The sequence below is a fragment of the Peromyscus californicus genome, unplaced genomic scaffold (genome assembly GCF_007827085.1).
Source record: "Peromyscus californicus insignis strain IS unplaced genomic scaffold, ASM782708v3 Scaffold_9__1_contigs__length_137607984, whole genome shotgun sequence".
Lineage (NCBI taxonomy): Eukaryota > Metazoa > Chordata > Mammalia > Rodentia > Cricetidae > Peromyscus > Peromyscus californicus.
The window spans coordinates 79,520,181-79,535,490 of NW_026294617.1; the positions used below are offsets into that span (position 1 = coordinate 79,520,181).

Genomic DNA, 15,310 nt, shown 5'->3' on the forward strand with positions numbered 1-15,310 from the left:
ACACCGGGCCCTACCTTAATCCCAGCGCTGCGGCATTTGCCCACGGCATCGGGGACAGCGGCTCGAGGAGGGTCAATCATGGAGATCAGACCCACAAAGCAGAGGTTATCCACAGGGAAATTGACTTCATCAGTGTCAAACTGGAAGCCTTCCGGAAACTGTTCGTCGGGCAGAAGGAGGTGGCAGAAACCTGCAAAGGACGGCAGGGTACCCATCAGGGTTTCCAGTGCTGTAGGCAGTGGGGGACCATTGCAGCCCATCATCCATCATGACTACCTTGGGCAGGATGTTTAATGCGGAAGAGGCTAGTTTATGAATAATACAGTCAGTGAAAGAAAACAAAAATGGCTGAAGGACAGAACCCACAAGCAAGAACTACCAAGGGACAGGAATATTCAACGTGGGGAACACTGGACCGACAGCTCCTAGTTTTTAGTACCAGCCCACCAGGCAGCCCAGCACCTATGCAATTATGTCTAGCTACCTTATCTGGAAACCTGAGGGCATCTCTTCCTGTCTAGACATGTATTACTGAGCACCAGTGCGGGTATGCATAGGAGCTACTTTGAAGATGAATGCAGAACAGACATCCTGCTGTAACTGGACCTAGAGAATTCAACTTGATCAAGTGATTGGTTCTCAATTATCCCACCAGGAAAGAATCAAATAATGGATTTGTAGCTATCAACACACAAAATACTCTAAGTGCCACTTGCCCAAATACAATGGACAGTGGGCAAAATGAACGTGTAAGCCTCAACAGCTGCCCGGCTACCACAGACAGGAAGCACCCTGGCTTTTAGTTTGCTGCTGGTCTTATGAGTGGAATGGTCGCTTCCCATGGACCATGCACAGCCATCCCAGGCATTACTTAGGCACACCAAAAATGGATAGATTTTAATTAAGCTTACAGACCATGGCCATAACAAAGAGTTTAGCTAATAAAGCTCTCACCCTATCCCCCACCCAGAACTAACCATCACGTGGCCACAGGTGTAAGTCCATGCCAGTAGCAAATCATCAAGACTCTGTTTCCCAAGATAACCATTATGTCTCTACCACTTTCTGCTTTAAACAATATAAGACAACAACAACAACAACAAAAAGCAAGATGGCCCCAGAAAGAATTGACACAGAGATAAGTAACTGCTGTGGCTGTCTAGGACCAAGCCATGCTCTGGAGCCATAGGTAGTCACCTGCATACCTAGCACTCGCTCCCCAAGGCCTCCCAACTCCAGGTAGGCATTCTGAAAGGCGTCTTTCAGCTCATCGTCCAGCGGCTGCTCCTTGCCATGGAGGAGGATGGAGCTGCAGCGGTCCAGGATCCTTTCTGGGGCGCCCTTCATCACCAGCAGGTGTTTAGGCTCGGAAGTGTTTGGGTTCTTGTGAATGGACAACTGTGAAGATTATTTAGGAAGAAACATTAGGTGGCTGCACATGGCAGTCCAGGGAGAAAAAGGAGGCTCTCCTAACTAGCGGGTATCTCCTATAAGACAAGCTAAGATCTTTCTGAACCCGTAAATCTCTCACATGCTGAACGCTACAGAAGAAAAGAGCGAGCACTGTGCTGTACGCCTAAGTTCACATGTGAACACACGTCTTCTACGTGTGTGCTCACAGAGGCAATCTCCCAAACTCTTGGAGAACGCTGGCTAAGGCTAGTGTACAGATTCTCCCTCCTGTTCAGCCCCCAACTCCAAAGTCCCCAACAGCATTCAAAGAGAGGTTTCATTTTTCCTACTGCTTTTCAAATAATTGAAAGGGAGACATTGTCAAACCTGAGCGGAGACTATCTCTTCCTCTAGCTCATCTCCCCCAGCCTCCCCGCTGCCCCATGAGAAGGCCCCAGATCTACACACCTGGTACTTGTTGGTGGAGTTGAAGGGAATCTCCACTATCTTGGAGTACTTCTCCCGCATCTCCATCACGGAGCCACAGCAGACCTCAATGCACTTTAGGAGTGCCGACTCAGAGGCATCGCCTGCAACTGCCCGCTGGGAACAGAGACACAGTCCGTTAATGCCCCGCAAAGGCATCACGAGAAACCCAAAGAACTCTGGATGTCCTCCAATCTTGTCAGTGGTGGAGAAAACAGGCGAGGAGGGACCCAGACCAGGCTGTTCACGGTGCCTCAGGCCAGTCTAAGCGCCTTCTTCCCCACCCATGTCAGCTTCAGGCGAAAAGGTGCCAGAAGGCACCACCGGCACACCCTCCCAACCTCCTGCAGTCTAGTTTTACCTTCCTCAGGCCTGCTAAAAAGCCTCAGTCAACCCTATTCACAACTGAACATTTCCAGTTCTAAGTCTGAAAAAACCAAAAAACAAAACTACAGCAAACACTTCCACCATCGCTCACTGGCCCAGACTTTAAAACAGCTCAGGGTTCAAAGCCAGGAAGACTGTGTCAAGGGCAAGGCAAAGGTTTAGAGCTCTTAAGCTAATTCTGCTGTGCAAACAACCACAACAAAAACCTGGGCTGACTCTCTCACCAGCTCTGGCAGTAGCATAATCAGCTGGCATTTTATGCGGTCTTCACTTTGGGGACACACACTTAGCGTTTTCCATGATCTACTTCCTTCACTGTCACACAGCTAGCTACCCTGACTTCCTAGGCAGTTAGTTCTACCTGTCAACTTCTATACAGGCGAACGTCTTAGACCTCTGACAGGAAAGCCTGGACACTCAGGTGAGCAAAGGGATGCTCACGAGGACATCTGTAACCCATGGTCCTTCTGGGACCGCACTGTCTGTCACTTGAGCCACACAGGCCAGTCCCAGCCATTTCAGAGTTGGTGAGTATTCCAGGAGGCCGGGACTGCGCTTGATCTTATTTCTGCATCATTAGTAAGCAAGCTAAGAACGAGTGAGATAAGGGAAATAGCTGAGCTATTTTAAGAACATAAATGGCTTAGGGGATTTACTGGAATCTGGTGTATCTGAACATGGCAAACACAATTACAGTCCAGAGCAGTCTCAGAGCCCCTTTGGTTAGGTGCTATCACAGGAACGAGGGGAAACCTAGTCTGCTTAGGTTTTCCACCAGGAAAGAATCTCTCTCCTCGTCCCGTCTCACTCAGGTCAGAGTTTTACTTTATCCATATGGACTGTGGCCACTGGAAGCACTTCGGGGCTCTAGGCAACACAACGTTTGCGATACAAAGCAAAGATTCCTACAGAAGACCTCAAGCATTATGCAATGAAGTTGCTTTTCTACACACAAAGGTAAGGTGCTGTTTAGAAAGAAAGGTGGCAGTTCTTCCCTGGTGACTATATCCTTACCCCCACCCCCACCCCAAACCAGCAAAAGTGCTTCTGGGGTATACCTTAAGAATAGGCAGGTTTTCTTGGTTTGCCTGAAACACGGCCCTGTTACAGAGACCAGCAATTCTGGACAGAGCGAACCAGGTGGCCGACGTCTTGTCAAAGGAGACACCTGATGGAAACAAGAAAACACGACTTTTAAAAAATTAATTTAGCCGGGCGGTGGTGGCGCACGCCTTTAATCCCAGCACTTGGGAGGCAGAGCCAGGCGGATCTCTGTGAGTTCGAGGCCAGCCTGGGCTACCAAGTGAGTCCCAGGAAAGGCGCAAAGCTACACAGAGAAACCCTGTCTCGAAAAACCAAAAAAAAAAAAAAAATTAATTTATATGTGTGTTTCTCTGTGTGTGTGCTTGCATGCATGAATTTATGTGTCCCATGAGCATGCCGGTCCTCAGAGAAGTGAGAGGCATCAATCCCCAGCAACTGGAGTTACAGGCAGTTGTGAACCGCCTTGACATAGGTTCTGGGAATCAAACCCAGGTCCTCTGCAAGATCAGCAAGCACCCTTAACTGAACCATCACTCTAGCCTCAAGACTTGTTAACTTTGAATGCTGTGTCATTTAAAAGTTCTATTAAAGTCTATCCCCCGCCCCCAAATCCAAAATGAGGTATTCACTTCTTAATTAAACACATTAGCTTGTAGTGGTTCTCGATCATATGCATAGGGTAAATTAATTTTTCTTCTCTTTCTCTCTCTCCCCAACAATAAATAACAAACTAAAAAAACAAAACACTGTCATGAGCTTCATCAAAAAGGAAAAAAAAAAAAGACAAGCGGGGCTGGCAAGATGGCTCAGAGGCGTGGTGAGGGCTCCTGCTGCTCAGCATGATGATCCGGACTCGGTCCCCGGATCCTACATGACAGGAGAGAACAGCCTCCTGCAAGCTGCCCTCTGACCTCCACACGGTGCAAGAGCACACCTGGGCCCACACACGCACACAATAAATAAAGCAGGGCAGGCAGGTAGGTGCTGCAGCGGGAGGTGGGGCCCAGCCTTACCACTCTGATTCTCCGTGGTGTCAGCCTCGTGGATCTGATTGTCGAACCACATGTGGGCCACGGTCATCCGGTTCTGAGTCAGAGTTCCAGTTTTGTCTGAGCAGATGGTAGACGTGGACCCCAAGGTCTCCACAGCTTCCAAGTTCTTGACCAGGCAGTTCTTCCTGGCCATGCGCTTGGCAGTGAGCGTCAGGCACACCTACAGGAAGGGCAGGCCAGAGAGGACATCACTCGGCCAAGCTCGAGTGCTACAGAAACTCCACTACATCCTAAGACCGAAGACATGTATTTAAAACTCAATGTCTCCAACCTTCTCCTGAAGTCATGAAGATGGTGGAGACTCCCTCCCTCCCCCCCACCCCCAAAACAATGTAATAAAAATAACAGACTTTATCAAGTCAATCCTCCATACTGATCTCCACGTTATTATTTTTCCTCCACTGTCCTGAGTTGGGCTACATGATAACTTGAGAACACAATGTCATGTTTTGGGGTTCCTGATAAACCTAAGCTGATGTTTCTCTGTTACATCTTACGTGATGTGGAACCAAAGACCACACAGACAAATCCAGAACATAAATACAGAAGTTGGAAACAAGAGGCTCATGGCCAAGCCCTGCACCCATACAAGCTGATCTTACCGTGACAGTGGCCAGCAAACCTTCCGGCACATTGGCTACGATGATCCCAATGAGGAAGATGACAGCCTCCAGCCAGGTGTACTCCAGGATCAGGGAAAGGATGAAGAAAGAGACCCCCAGGAACACGGCCACACCCGTGATGAGGTGGATGAAATGTTCGATTTCTTCAGCAATGGGTGTCTGGCCGCCTTCCAGCCCAGAAGCAAGTGTGGCGATTCTGCCCATCACAGTTCGATCCCCAGTGTACACCACGATGCCACGTGCAGTCCCTTGAGAGAAGGGGAGGGGAAACTGTCAGCCAGAGGCCAGAGAACGTGCTCAGTTTTGAAAGAGACAGAATACACATGTGTAGACTTCTGTCCTTGAAAAGGGCCTAGCTCTCCGGGTAACTTGCTGTTTTAAAGCAGAGTCCTTGATGAAGGGATTGTGACCCACTGCCAGGAGAGCAGGAGTCACGCTGGCCTGCTGCTATCAGTACAGAGCACTGTGCGGGGAGAAGGGAAGGCTTCCTGGGCTTTCCTGGCAGCAGGTGAAGCCTCTCTGCTCTGTGCTGAGGGAAGCTGTCAGAACAGAGTCAGCAAAAAGGGAGGAATTGTGCCTATCTTCTCTCTCTTTCTGTTACCACCCACAGTAAATACTAAGGCACGCCAGAAAGTGCCTTAAATAGCCTACCTTCCACACAGTTGGTTGAGAAGAAAGCAATGTTCCTCGTCTCCAAGGGGTTCTCGTTGGTGAAATCTGGGGACCGAGTCTGGGGTTCTGACTCACCGGTGAGTGAGGAGTTATCCACCTGTGTGTAAGAGGAAGTGTAGGGTGTTACCCAGGCTCACCACAGGCTACTGTGACCCTCAGCTCATCCTGCCTCCCGAGCAGAGCTGGCCAGGAGAGGTCTCCTGCAAACCTACCTTGCAGCCGTTTGCAGAGATGATTCTGAGATCAGCAGGAATCCGGTCTCCACCTTTCACCTCCACCAGGTCCCCGACTACGACATCTTCTGCGTTGATGCTCATTTTCTCGCCATTTCGAATTACAAGTGCTTGCTTTGGAAGGGGAGACAGTTGACACCATGAGATGATTCCCAACAAGGCAAGGGTAAAGTTCAAAATAAGAAAACCAAGTCACAAGTGAGCTTATCCCAAGTTACCAGAGTCTACAGCAAAGATATCGTTCATTATACAAAACACTGCAGCTACAACAGTATTCCCACTAGACACTGCTTAGACAACATCACTTCACACTCAGAATATCTTAACTTCACATTAATTTATGTTGTGAGAGCTGTCAATCTCTCAGAAAGGAAGGGCAAAGAACAGGTACCTGAGGGACCATGTTTTTGAAGGATTCCATGATCTTGGAACTTTTAGCTTCTTGATAATAGGAGAAGCAGCCAGTTATGATTACTACAGCAGAGAGCACCACACCGAGGTACAGCTGGAAGGGAGCAGACAAGACCCTAGTTAGGCCTCACGGCTCTCAGCAGAGCAGTGGGAATAGTCAGTATTATTACTACAGCAGAGAGCACTTTTAGCTTCTTGATAATAGGAGAAGCAGCCAGTTATGATTACTACAGCAGAGAGCACCACACCGAGGTACAGCTGGAAGGGAGCAGACAAGACCCTAGTTAGGCCTCAGGGCTCTCAGCAGAGCAGTGGGAATAGTCAGTATTATTACTACAGCAGAGAGCACCACACCGAGGTACAGCTGGAAGGGAGCAGACAAGACCCTAGTTAGGCCTCACGGCTCTCAGCAGAGCAGTGGGAATAGTCAGTACTTCAGACTGAACAAAAAGCAGATCTGGAGAGGTCACGGCTGCAGAACACAGGGAGCTCACATCTCCACGTTTATCTCTCTGGAGCCCGTGAACGCGTGTGCATGCGTGTCTGTGTATGAAATAATTACAGACCTCCAGCCACTCACTTGAGGCTTTTGCAAATATTCTAGGTGAATCTCTTTCTCTTGCTCTATTAAAACAATGGTAGCCGGGCGGTGGTGGCGCACGCCTTTAATCCCAGCACTCGGGAGGCAGAGCCAGGCGGATCTCTGTGAGTTCAAGGCCAGCCTGGACTACCAAGTGAGTTCCAGGAGAGGCGCAAAGCTACACAGAGAAACCCTGTCTCGAAAAACCAAAAAAAAAAAAAAAAATGGTATCTTTCCAAGAACTTCTAAAGAACAGACTTTTCTAGGCCAAGTATAATACACCTAAGCGAAGAGCTGAGCTCTGCCATCTACAAGTGGCAGCTGAACCTAGACCAAGACCGTGGCAGAGCTGCTGCTGCCACCCAGAGCTCTGAAGGACCCAGAGTGGAAGAAGGGGCGAGTGCCAAAGGGAGGACAAGACAGGTCCTGGAGGCAGGCGACAGCGTTCCGGGACCACACAACTCACGTCATCATTGGGCGGCTCCTCTTCTGTAGCACTTCGGATGCCGTAAGCCAAGAAACAAAGAATAGCCCCAATCCACAGCAGCATGGAGAAGCCCCCAAAGAGCTGCCGACAGAATTTGACCCATTCAGGAGTAGTGGGAGGGGGGGTGAGGGCGTTGGGGCCGTCCCGGGCCAGGATCTCAGCAGCCCTCGCAGGTGTTAAGCCCTGAGGAGCAGAGGGGACACATCAGACAGGCCACAGCAGTATTTACCAGCCACCATGCTCTCCAAATAACAAGTCCACAGTAGGATTAGGAAAGAAACAGGCTCCCAGCTGCAGAGCCAGGTGAAGCCTGCCTAACACCCCCACCCCCACCTGCTTTCCCAAAGCAAGCAAGGGATTCCAGCAGACAAACAAAACCCATTCCCTTAGGAACCTTTAATACCCTAAGACCTCATTTAAAACTCCTTTTAAAAGGAACTGTGGAAAATCTGAATCAGGTTGATTTTTTTCCCTAAGTTTTAGATTGGAAGGGATCTATTTTAACTGACTGGTTCGGTTTTGCAAGTTAGGAGCTTTGAGAGTTTTCTGTGCGTGGATCCTAGAAGGGGGAGGGGAAACCTACAAACAGAGCAGGAATATTTTCCTGCAGGAATAATCCAAGCTCGTACTGAGCTAACAGCCAAGCTGTGACTACAGAACATCATTCTCACAATGGTAATAGAAGCCCTGGCCTGGCAGCGAAGGGCTCACCCACACGCATCTTTCAGCTAACTCCTGGGAAACCTATCGGTTGAATAGTGTTCACTAACAGGCCTCAGGACCTGTCCAAGTGGCAGATACAAGACTCACATTAAGAGGAGAAAACAGTATTGCTTTTGTACTATCAAAACATCAGGTTAAAAAAGACAAAACACAATTCTGTCTAAAGTATCTGTTTCTATGTACCTGGTGTTGGCATTATTTTTAACACTGGCGTCAACTATGAAGTGTAAGGAAAGAAAAAAGCATCGGTTAAGAGAAAAAGCAAGGAATCACTCCACATCCTCATCTACCAAGTCCCTGCTGGGCTATTCACTGTTGGGTTAATAAAACAATGACCTAACATCTGAGCCTAGCTACACCCCAAGCACTGGGCTGGGCCCTTTAATAGCCTGCCTAATTTCACAACCATCTCTTATAGGCTACTAACCCAATTTACAAGTAAGGGGCACACAGCACCAGAGTTAACTGACTTCGAGTCCCAGATAGCCCGCTGACATAAGAATATAATAAAAACAAGACATAATGGGCAAGACGCTTAGAGAAGAGACGGCCTGGCCCCCACCATTGGCAAGAGGGTCTGAGTGGCGCTGAGGTCCCTCTCTGAGCCCAGGGGCAGGTGTTCCAAAGGCCTCGGACTGTTCCACTGAAACAGCAGCACCTATTCCAGTCACTCCACTGACTGTGACTGTAACAGTGAGCACCACCTTTTCTCAGACTATTCTTCTAATGGTGGTAGAATACGTAGTCAAAATCCTTTAGATCACCAAGACACAAAACACATTCAGCGGGGAAGGTGCTTTGGAAATTCGTACACGTGTTGTAAACATACAAGAGGGTGACCAAAGTCCTGACACACCACCATGAACCAGGCAAACATGGACAAAAAGGGAAGGGGCCTGGCTTTGGAACCACCTTCCAAACCGGGTGCTCCCGACAATGCACTGGTTTGTAGTACTAGAAAACAGGGACATGAATGTCCACTCCCACGAGGCTTCGGGGAAGTGAGGTGTCAGCATGAAGCCCACGTTCTGGGCACGTCACTCGGCCAATGGTGGCTGTCAGTGCGCTAGTCTACAGCCTCCAAGGGCAGGCCCGAGAGATGGAACAGAACACAGCGGGGAAAAGTACAATTCGGTACGGCAGGCTCTGAATGGGTACGTACTCGGCTCAAGTCTGTTCCGTATTTACGATGGAGTTCATCAAGGCTGAGCTTATGGTCGTCCTGAAAGAAAACAGAAAAAAAGTAAGTACACACCCCAACACCAACAGGGAGAAAAAACACCCACACCATCCATCCCTATCAAGCTCATCAAAGAAACTTTCTTCCCACAACTGCATAGGCTAAGCATCCATCTAATGGCTTCCTCGGGGACAGCCAAGGCTGGGTGGCAGAGGTCCACCATCACCTGCCACATCAGATCAGAGAAAGTCAACAACTCCTGGAAGTCTAGATGAAGACCTCATCTGTCCAGGTTGGCTCTAGATAGGTTAAGTCATAAAAGCCTCCTTAGCCTACCAAGGCTGCAGGTCTCCAGTACTCAGCATCCTTCAGAGAAAAGCCAAAGACTGTGGTACCAACCACACTTCCATAGCTGATGGAGAGTGGATGAAGAACCTGTTTAACCCTTTAACAGCTTTTAGAATGAAGACCAGCATCAAACTCCACAACCGTGGAAAGAAAACTGCTGCAAACAGACGCCGTGATTACTTTATGCCAGTTCTCTGATGGATGGCAGGGTGCAGAAACACACACGCACAGGTGTGAGATGCAATTATTATTATTATTATTATTATTATTATTATTATTATTATTATTATTATTATTTTTGGTTTTGTGAGACAGGGTTCCTCTATGCAACAGTCCTGGCTGTCCTGAGACTTGCTTTGTAGATCAGGCTGACCTCGAACTCACTGAGATCTGCCTGTCTCTGTCTCCCAAGGGCTGGGATTAAAGGTGTGAGCCACCACTGCCCGGCTTGGGACAACTAATTAAGAGAAAGCATAAACCCAACTTTCCTTCCAGTACTTACCATAGAAACTTCCTTCTTCAGTTCATCCATGTCCCTTTCCTTCTTGGCCTTTTTGCCCTTTTTGTCGACATGCTCTGATACAGCTGCAGGCTCATATTTGTCTCGTCCAACCTACAAAAGGGAGGAGGAGGAGGAGTGAGCTCTGGATAGCACCTGAAAACCCAAGCTTCTGCATTGTGTGTGTGTGGGGGGAAGCTGTAGGGACACAGTCGGTGGGCACGGTCACTGGGTTAATACTCATGACGACACAGCCTGAGCGTATACTGTGCAGTGCATAAACAAAGCCATCCATAGTGGATGACTGCCATCAAGACATCTTGCATCCACCCTAGGCCATGAAGAGCAATGGGGAAGTTGTAACAGGCTTCAAAGAGCTTGCCAGGGCAATCTGCATTTGGGGTAAAGAGAGGTTACAATGTTAAATCCCTATTCTGCAATCTCCCACCTAGCCCACTGAAGGAATGAAACTATGTTTCCATAAGTAATCTTGAGGTCAGTGCAGTACCTAGGGGTGTTTGCATGGGAATCAGACAGACAGGCAGTCCTGGGCCCCACTACCCACCAGTTAAGGAAGTTTGAGGAAAGTCACTAACTCCTAAGGGTCGATTTCCCTTTCCATATGGTAAGAGCAGACAACCTAAGTCAGCATTTTTGAGATTTTAATGATACATCTAATGCCGGTCACTCTGACATTATGATTAAATTCTCACTGCAAAGACTTCAAGCAATGTTTAAACATCGTTAGTGCTCACAGAAAGCCACTAACCACATTTCATTTTCTCAGACAGAAGTAAAAAAGTCTGAAAGTCCCTAAAATTTTTAAATAACACACACACACACACAGACACACACACAGACACAGACACACACACAGACACAGACACACACACACACAGACACACACACACACACACACACACACACACACACACACGGAAGGGAGGGAGAGGGAGGGAGGGAGGGGAAGGGAGGGAGGGAGGGAGGGAGAGAGGGAGAGGGAGAGAGAGAGAGAGAGAGAGAGAGAGAGAGAGAGAGAGAGAGAGAGAGAGAGAGAGAGGAGTCTCCACCCCATTCTGTAACCTTAAAATAAAATCCCCAAAATGAAAGGCCCTGGAAATGTTTTGACACAAGCAGGATGCAGGAAAAGCGTGTGCGTTATCGCATAATTCACAGGATCCACCTACGCCTCTCAAAACTGGAAGAATTTTTAGAGAAAATGTTGATTCTATAGTTTAAATTTAGATCATTCCACTCCCCCACCCTGTTTAAAGAGCTTGAGGCTATCTGCATGAAACCTGAACTTAGTACTCCAAAATCAGTCCACAAAGCAAGAGGCCTCTCCCCTGCAGGCCACCTCTCCCCTGCAGGCCACATCCCAGGGGAGGGGAAGCTGATACTCAATGAATGCTTGGTGGCACTTGGTTGCCATTGTTTCATGGGTCTCTCTTCTAATTTTACGTGGTACATTAACAGCTATCCAAGCAATACCTGGGAACATTCCTGTCTACATTATAATCTTGCTGTCCCAGATGAAAATAAAACCCCAAAGCATGTGTTTCAGTCATTATATTGTAAGTTCGTTTGAATTTGGAAGGCTCCAAAGAGAAAGCCTGCCCGGATGAGTGGGTGTCGGGAGATGGGGCTATTTGTGACGAATGACTTCTTCGGAGAGCAGGGCACTTGAGCCCTCCTCTTATCTGTTCAGAGTGGAGCAGGGCTGAAGATAGTCCACATTCCTGACATTCTCTCAGCTCTGGAGCAAGCACAGCTCCGAGTGTGTCCCTGAGGGTGGCTCTGGTGCCAGAGGTAAGACGGAAAGTCACTCCACGTGTTGAACAAAAAGGAAATGGAAGGCTTTCACCAGAGACGAGGCACATTCCTTTACATGTCTAATGGGAAGAAAGCACAACACTCTAAAGCCATTTCACAGACGCTGACTAAGGGCTCCTTCATGTGTGTGGCCAGTCTGTGCTGGTTTTTGAAACACAGCTTAACCCATTTTTAAGCAAGTTCAGTTTCATGGAAATATGCTTACACAAGAAGCAGTGTCAGAGTGTCCCCCAGGCTCGCTGCCTCAGACTTCTAAGATTTTCCACTCCAAAAAGGAGGAGAGAAGTATTGGCAAAAGCCAGCCCGGGACATCTTCCAAAGTTTATCACCTGTCACAAAAGCAGTGTTTCGCCTCTACCTTCACAGCTACTGAGAGTAAAGTTGGGGAGTCCACATTTCCTAACAGACAACCCCTTTTATAAATTTGTGCTATTTAAGGCACACTTTTAAATGGGGACATCTGTAAAGGGGACATGGAAAATATTAACATGTACAATTACTTCTTCAAAATCTCAGTTTTTCCAGTAGGCAATGTTTGTCTAAAAGAACTAGGCAGCTTATCCGATTCAATTCTTGCCCACAAATAAAAGAATTTAACACTAGCTCTTCCTGGTGTGGGATCAAGAGATACTTAGGTTCCTAAGGGCACCAAGAACTGTAATTTCAAAGCTGAAGAAGTATGTGTTTGTGGTGTGGGGTAAGACAACATTTTCCTTATTATTTCTTTTAGAAACAAAGGTCACAGCAGGGGAGTGGTGAGGTGTTTCCTCTGTAGACTTCATTGACCTTCCCACTTGTTTGGGCACTGGGCATGTAATTTCTCCTTTCTCAAGGCCGATGGCTTTCTAACTCAGGTCCATGGAGCAACACAGTGACTAACACCAGTGATACTCCATCCAGTGGCTCCCTTGGGTGGCTCTGAGGAAGAACATGGATGGGGCATTCAACAGGCTGTGCCACCCTCAAAAGGGCAGTTGGTTAAAAGCAGGGTTATTAATTTTTTCCATTCTAATTTAAGAACTAGGAAGTTAAAACAAGAAATACTCCATGTGACGCTTCAAGGCTGGCTGTGTCATTATTTCAGCCTTCCCAAAGATTCTCCAGGAAATTTGCTATTGTTCGCTTGGGACAAAAGGAAGGTACGTTGGAGAGGGAAAGAGAAAATCCTGGACAGGAGCAGCAAGTCATAGCTATGTAACAGGATTGCATTGAAAAACCCACGCTGGCCAGTCCTCTCAACACGGGAACAAGAAATCCCCATGACCTTTTAGAGTAGAGAATGTTCCTTCCTTTTCTTTAGTTAATTCATCACTTACAGGAGGAAATGTGTTCAGAGAAGGTAGACTTGACCAGTCATTACAATAAATATGATGATCACACATCCACACCACACACGGTGCGGCGGAAGTGACGATGTTCCTCCTCAGTAGCCTACCACTGGAGGCCTACAGAGGCACCAGAGCTATCTCTGCCCTGTGCCCTTCACAGCTCCCAGGGAACACCCAGGGTGACCTCCTAAGGCTTCTGCTCCCCACCTACACTTCTGGTTCTACAGCCAGAGAGCTCAGGAGGCCTCTTCCAGACTTGTGAAATTCCCGCTGTACTTGCTTGGAAGCCCAAGATCCCAACATGCTTTAGTCAGGCCAGTGGATGGTGCTGTTAACTGTGGCCCATGTCATGACTCTAGCCCTGCCACCCGCCAGCTACATGTCCTTGAACAGTCAGCCTTAGTCTCCTGCTCTGTCCTAACTATGAACTTACCGAAGGCATTCTGACGGTTTGGCTAGTCGAATCTGAAAACAGAATACCTAACAAAACAACAACAACCCCTGCGCTGCTTCCAGAGCTGAAAACAAAAGCTTTGGACTAGCAAGAGGGGTTACGAACACGGAAAAGTAACTGCCCGGACTGCTGCCCAATCACAGCTGGCCAAGAGTGCTGTGGAGACAGCATCTTCAAACTCAATTTGGCAAACTCCATCTTGGCAGGGAAGTCAGAGACAAGCTGATCTGCCTGGTTGCTACAGTAGGCTCTGCCTAATTTTGGCCAACTGTTGTTAGTATGGGGGGGGGGGGGGCGATTGCATCCCTCAATTTTCCTGATTGTCATGTGAAACCTTCACACGCAGCTCTGTCTGCAAAAGTCCTCTGCACGGCGCTGTACGGAGGTCACTGTGCTCACCTCGTCACTATACACATTACTGACATTCCTTGATTCCTACAGAAACAGCTTTCCGAGGCATCTTAAGGAGAGTATCAATCTGGCCTAGTATGCCACATTTCCAATTGCTGCTAAGCCTATGTGGTTTAGCTGGAGATAGGAGAGCAGTACTAAAGCCTGAGCTGGGGGGGCAACAGACAAACAGAAGACAATGGACAGACAGTCAAGGTCCTTTAGTTGTTCTCCAGCCTACAGTGACACTTTCGGAATGGCAATTCTCTTAAGAGTAGGTAACGGCCGGCGGTGGTGGCACACGCCTTTAATCCCAGCACTCGGGAGGCAGAGCCAGGCGGATCTTTGTGAGTTCGAGTCCAGCCTGGTCTACAAAGTGAGATCCAGGACAGGCTCCAAAGCTACACAGAGAAATCCTGTCTCGAAAAAAGAAAGAAAAAAGAAAAGAAAAAAAAAAAAGAGTAGGTAACCAAGGGGGCACCTCCCCACCCCCATTCCATGCCTCTTTTCACTCCTGGAGACATACATGCTGAGGAATGTACTTGAGCAAGGCCAGAGCACTAGGTCCCAGCATCTAAACTTGGGCTGTAGCCCACTGGCCACAGGGCCGAGAACAACCACAGCTCCTAGCCACTGGGTTCCCCCATCCCATGGGAACATTACCTAACCTAACCCTTCTCCCCAGTGAATTCTTAACAACCTGCCAATCCATCCCTTCTGCCAGAGTGGATCCACGATCGTTTGACAAAATAAACATTGTAAAGTATGTGAAGAATCACTCTACTTTAGATTTTCTTCACGTTAAAATGTATTTAGCTCTCTCACTTACTAAAAGCACCAGCCCTATGGGACATTCTACCTCTCCAAAAGGCCAGGATGAATCGAAAAGCCCTGTAGAGGGGGCCGTCAGTTTCCAGTTAAGTCCCGGACCACTCTTTAACGGGTGGCTGGAAGCCTAGGAAGCACACGGACGGGGTGGCAGAGGGCAAGGTGCTGGAGGCCTAGGGAAACACACCCGGTGCCATGGAAGCATGCCAGGGAGGGTGCAAACGAGAGCCTCAGCTCCCCAAGTGCCCCAGGGCCTTAAATAACATCAGGACAACAGACTGGAAAGACAAACACCCCAGCCCACGGATGACAAAAACGTTACAGTGATTACTAGTCCCCAAATAATGAAGGCTCCACAGA

At 48.3% G+C, this 15,310-nt stretch overlaps 1 protein-coding gene across 1 annotated transcript in view; it reads right to left on the bottom strand.

The window, feature by feature from the left end:
* Positions 1 to 15,310, bottom strand: part of Atp1a1 (ATPase Na+/K+ transporting subunit alpha 1) — a 28,821-nt gene that overhangs the window by 8,796 nt on the left and 4,715 nt on the right. The window contains exons 2-13 of the mRNA XM_052730823.1: positions 10,121 to 10,231; positions 9,253 to 9,312; positions 7,347 to 7,550; positions 6,281 to 6,394; positions 5,869 to 6,003; positions 5,636 to 5,753; positions 4,964 to 5,232; positions 4,323 to 4,521; positions 3,324 to 3,433; positions 1,861 to 1,995; positions 1,206 to 1,398; positions 15 to 190 (exon numbers count right to left, since the gene is read on the bottom strand). Coding sequence (XP_052586783.1) covers positions 15 to 190; positions 1,206 to 1,398; positions 1,861 to 1,995; positions 3,324 to 3,433; positions 4,323 to 4,521; positions 4,964 to 5,232; positions 5,636 to 5,753; positions 5,869 to 6,003; positions 6,281 to 6,394; positions 7,347 to 7,550; positions 9,253 to 9,312; positions 10,121 to 10,231 — 1,824 coding nt within the window. The remainder of the gene's footprint in view (positions 1 to 14; positions 191 to 1,205; positions 1,399 to 1,860; positions 1,996 to 3,323; positions 3,434 to 4,322; positions 4,522 to 4,963; positions 5,233 to 5,635; positions 5,754 to 5,868; positions 6,004 to 6,280; positions 6,395 to 7,346; positions 7,551 to 9,252; positions 9,313 to 10,120; positions 10,232 to 15,310) is intronic.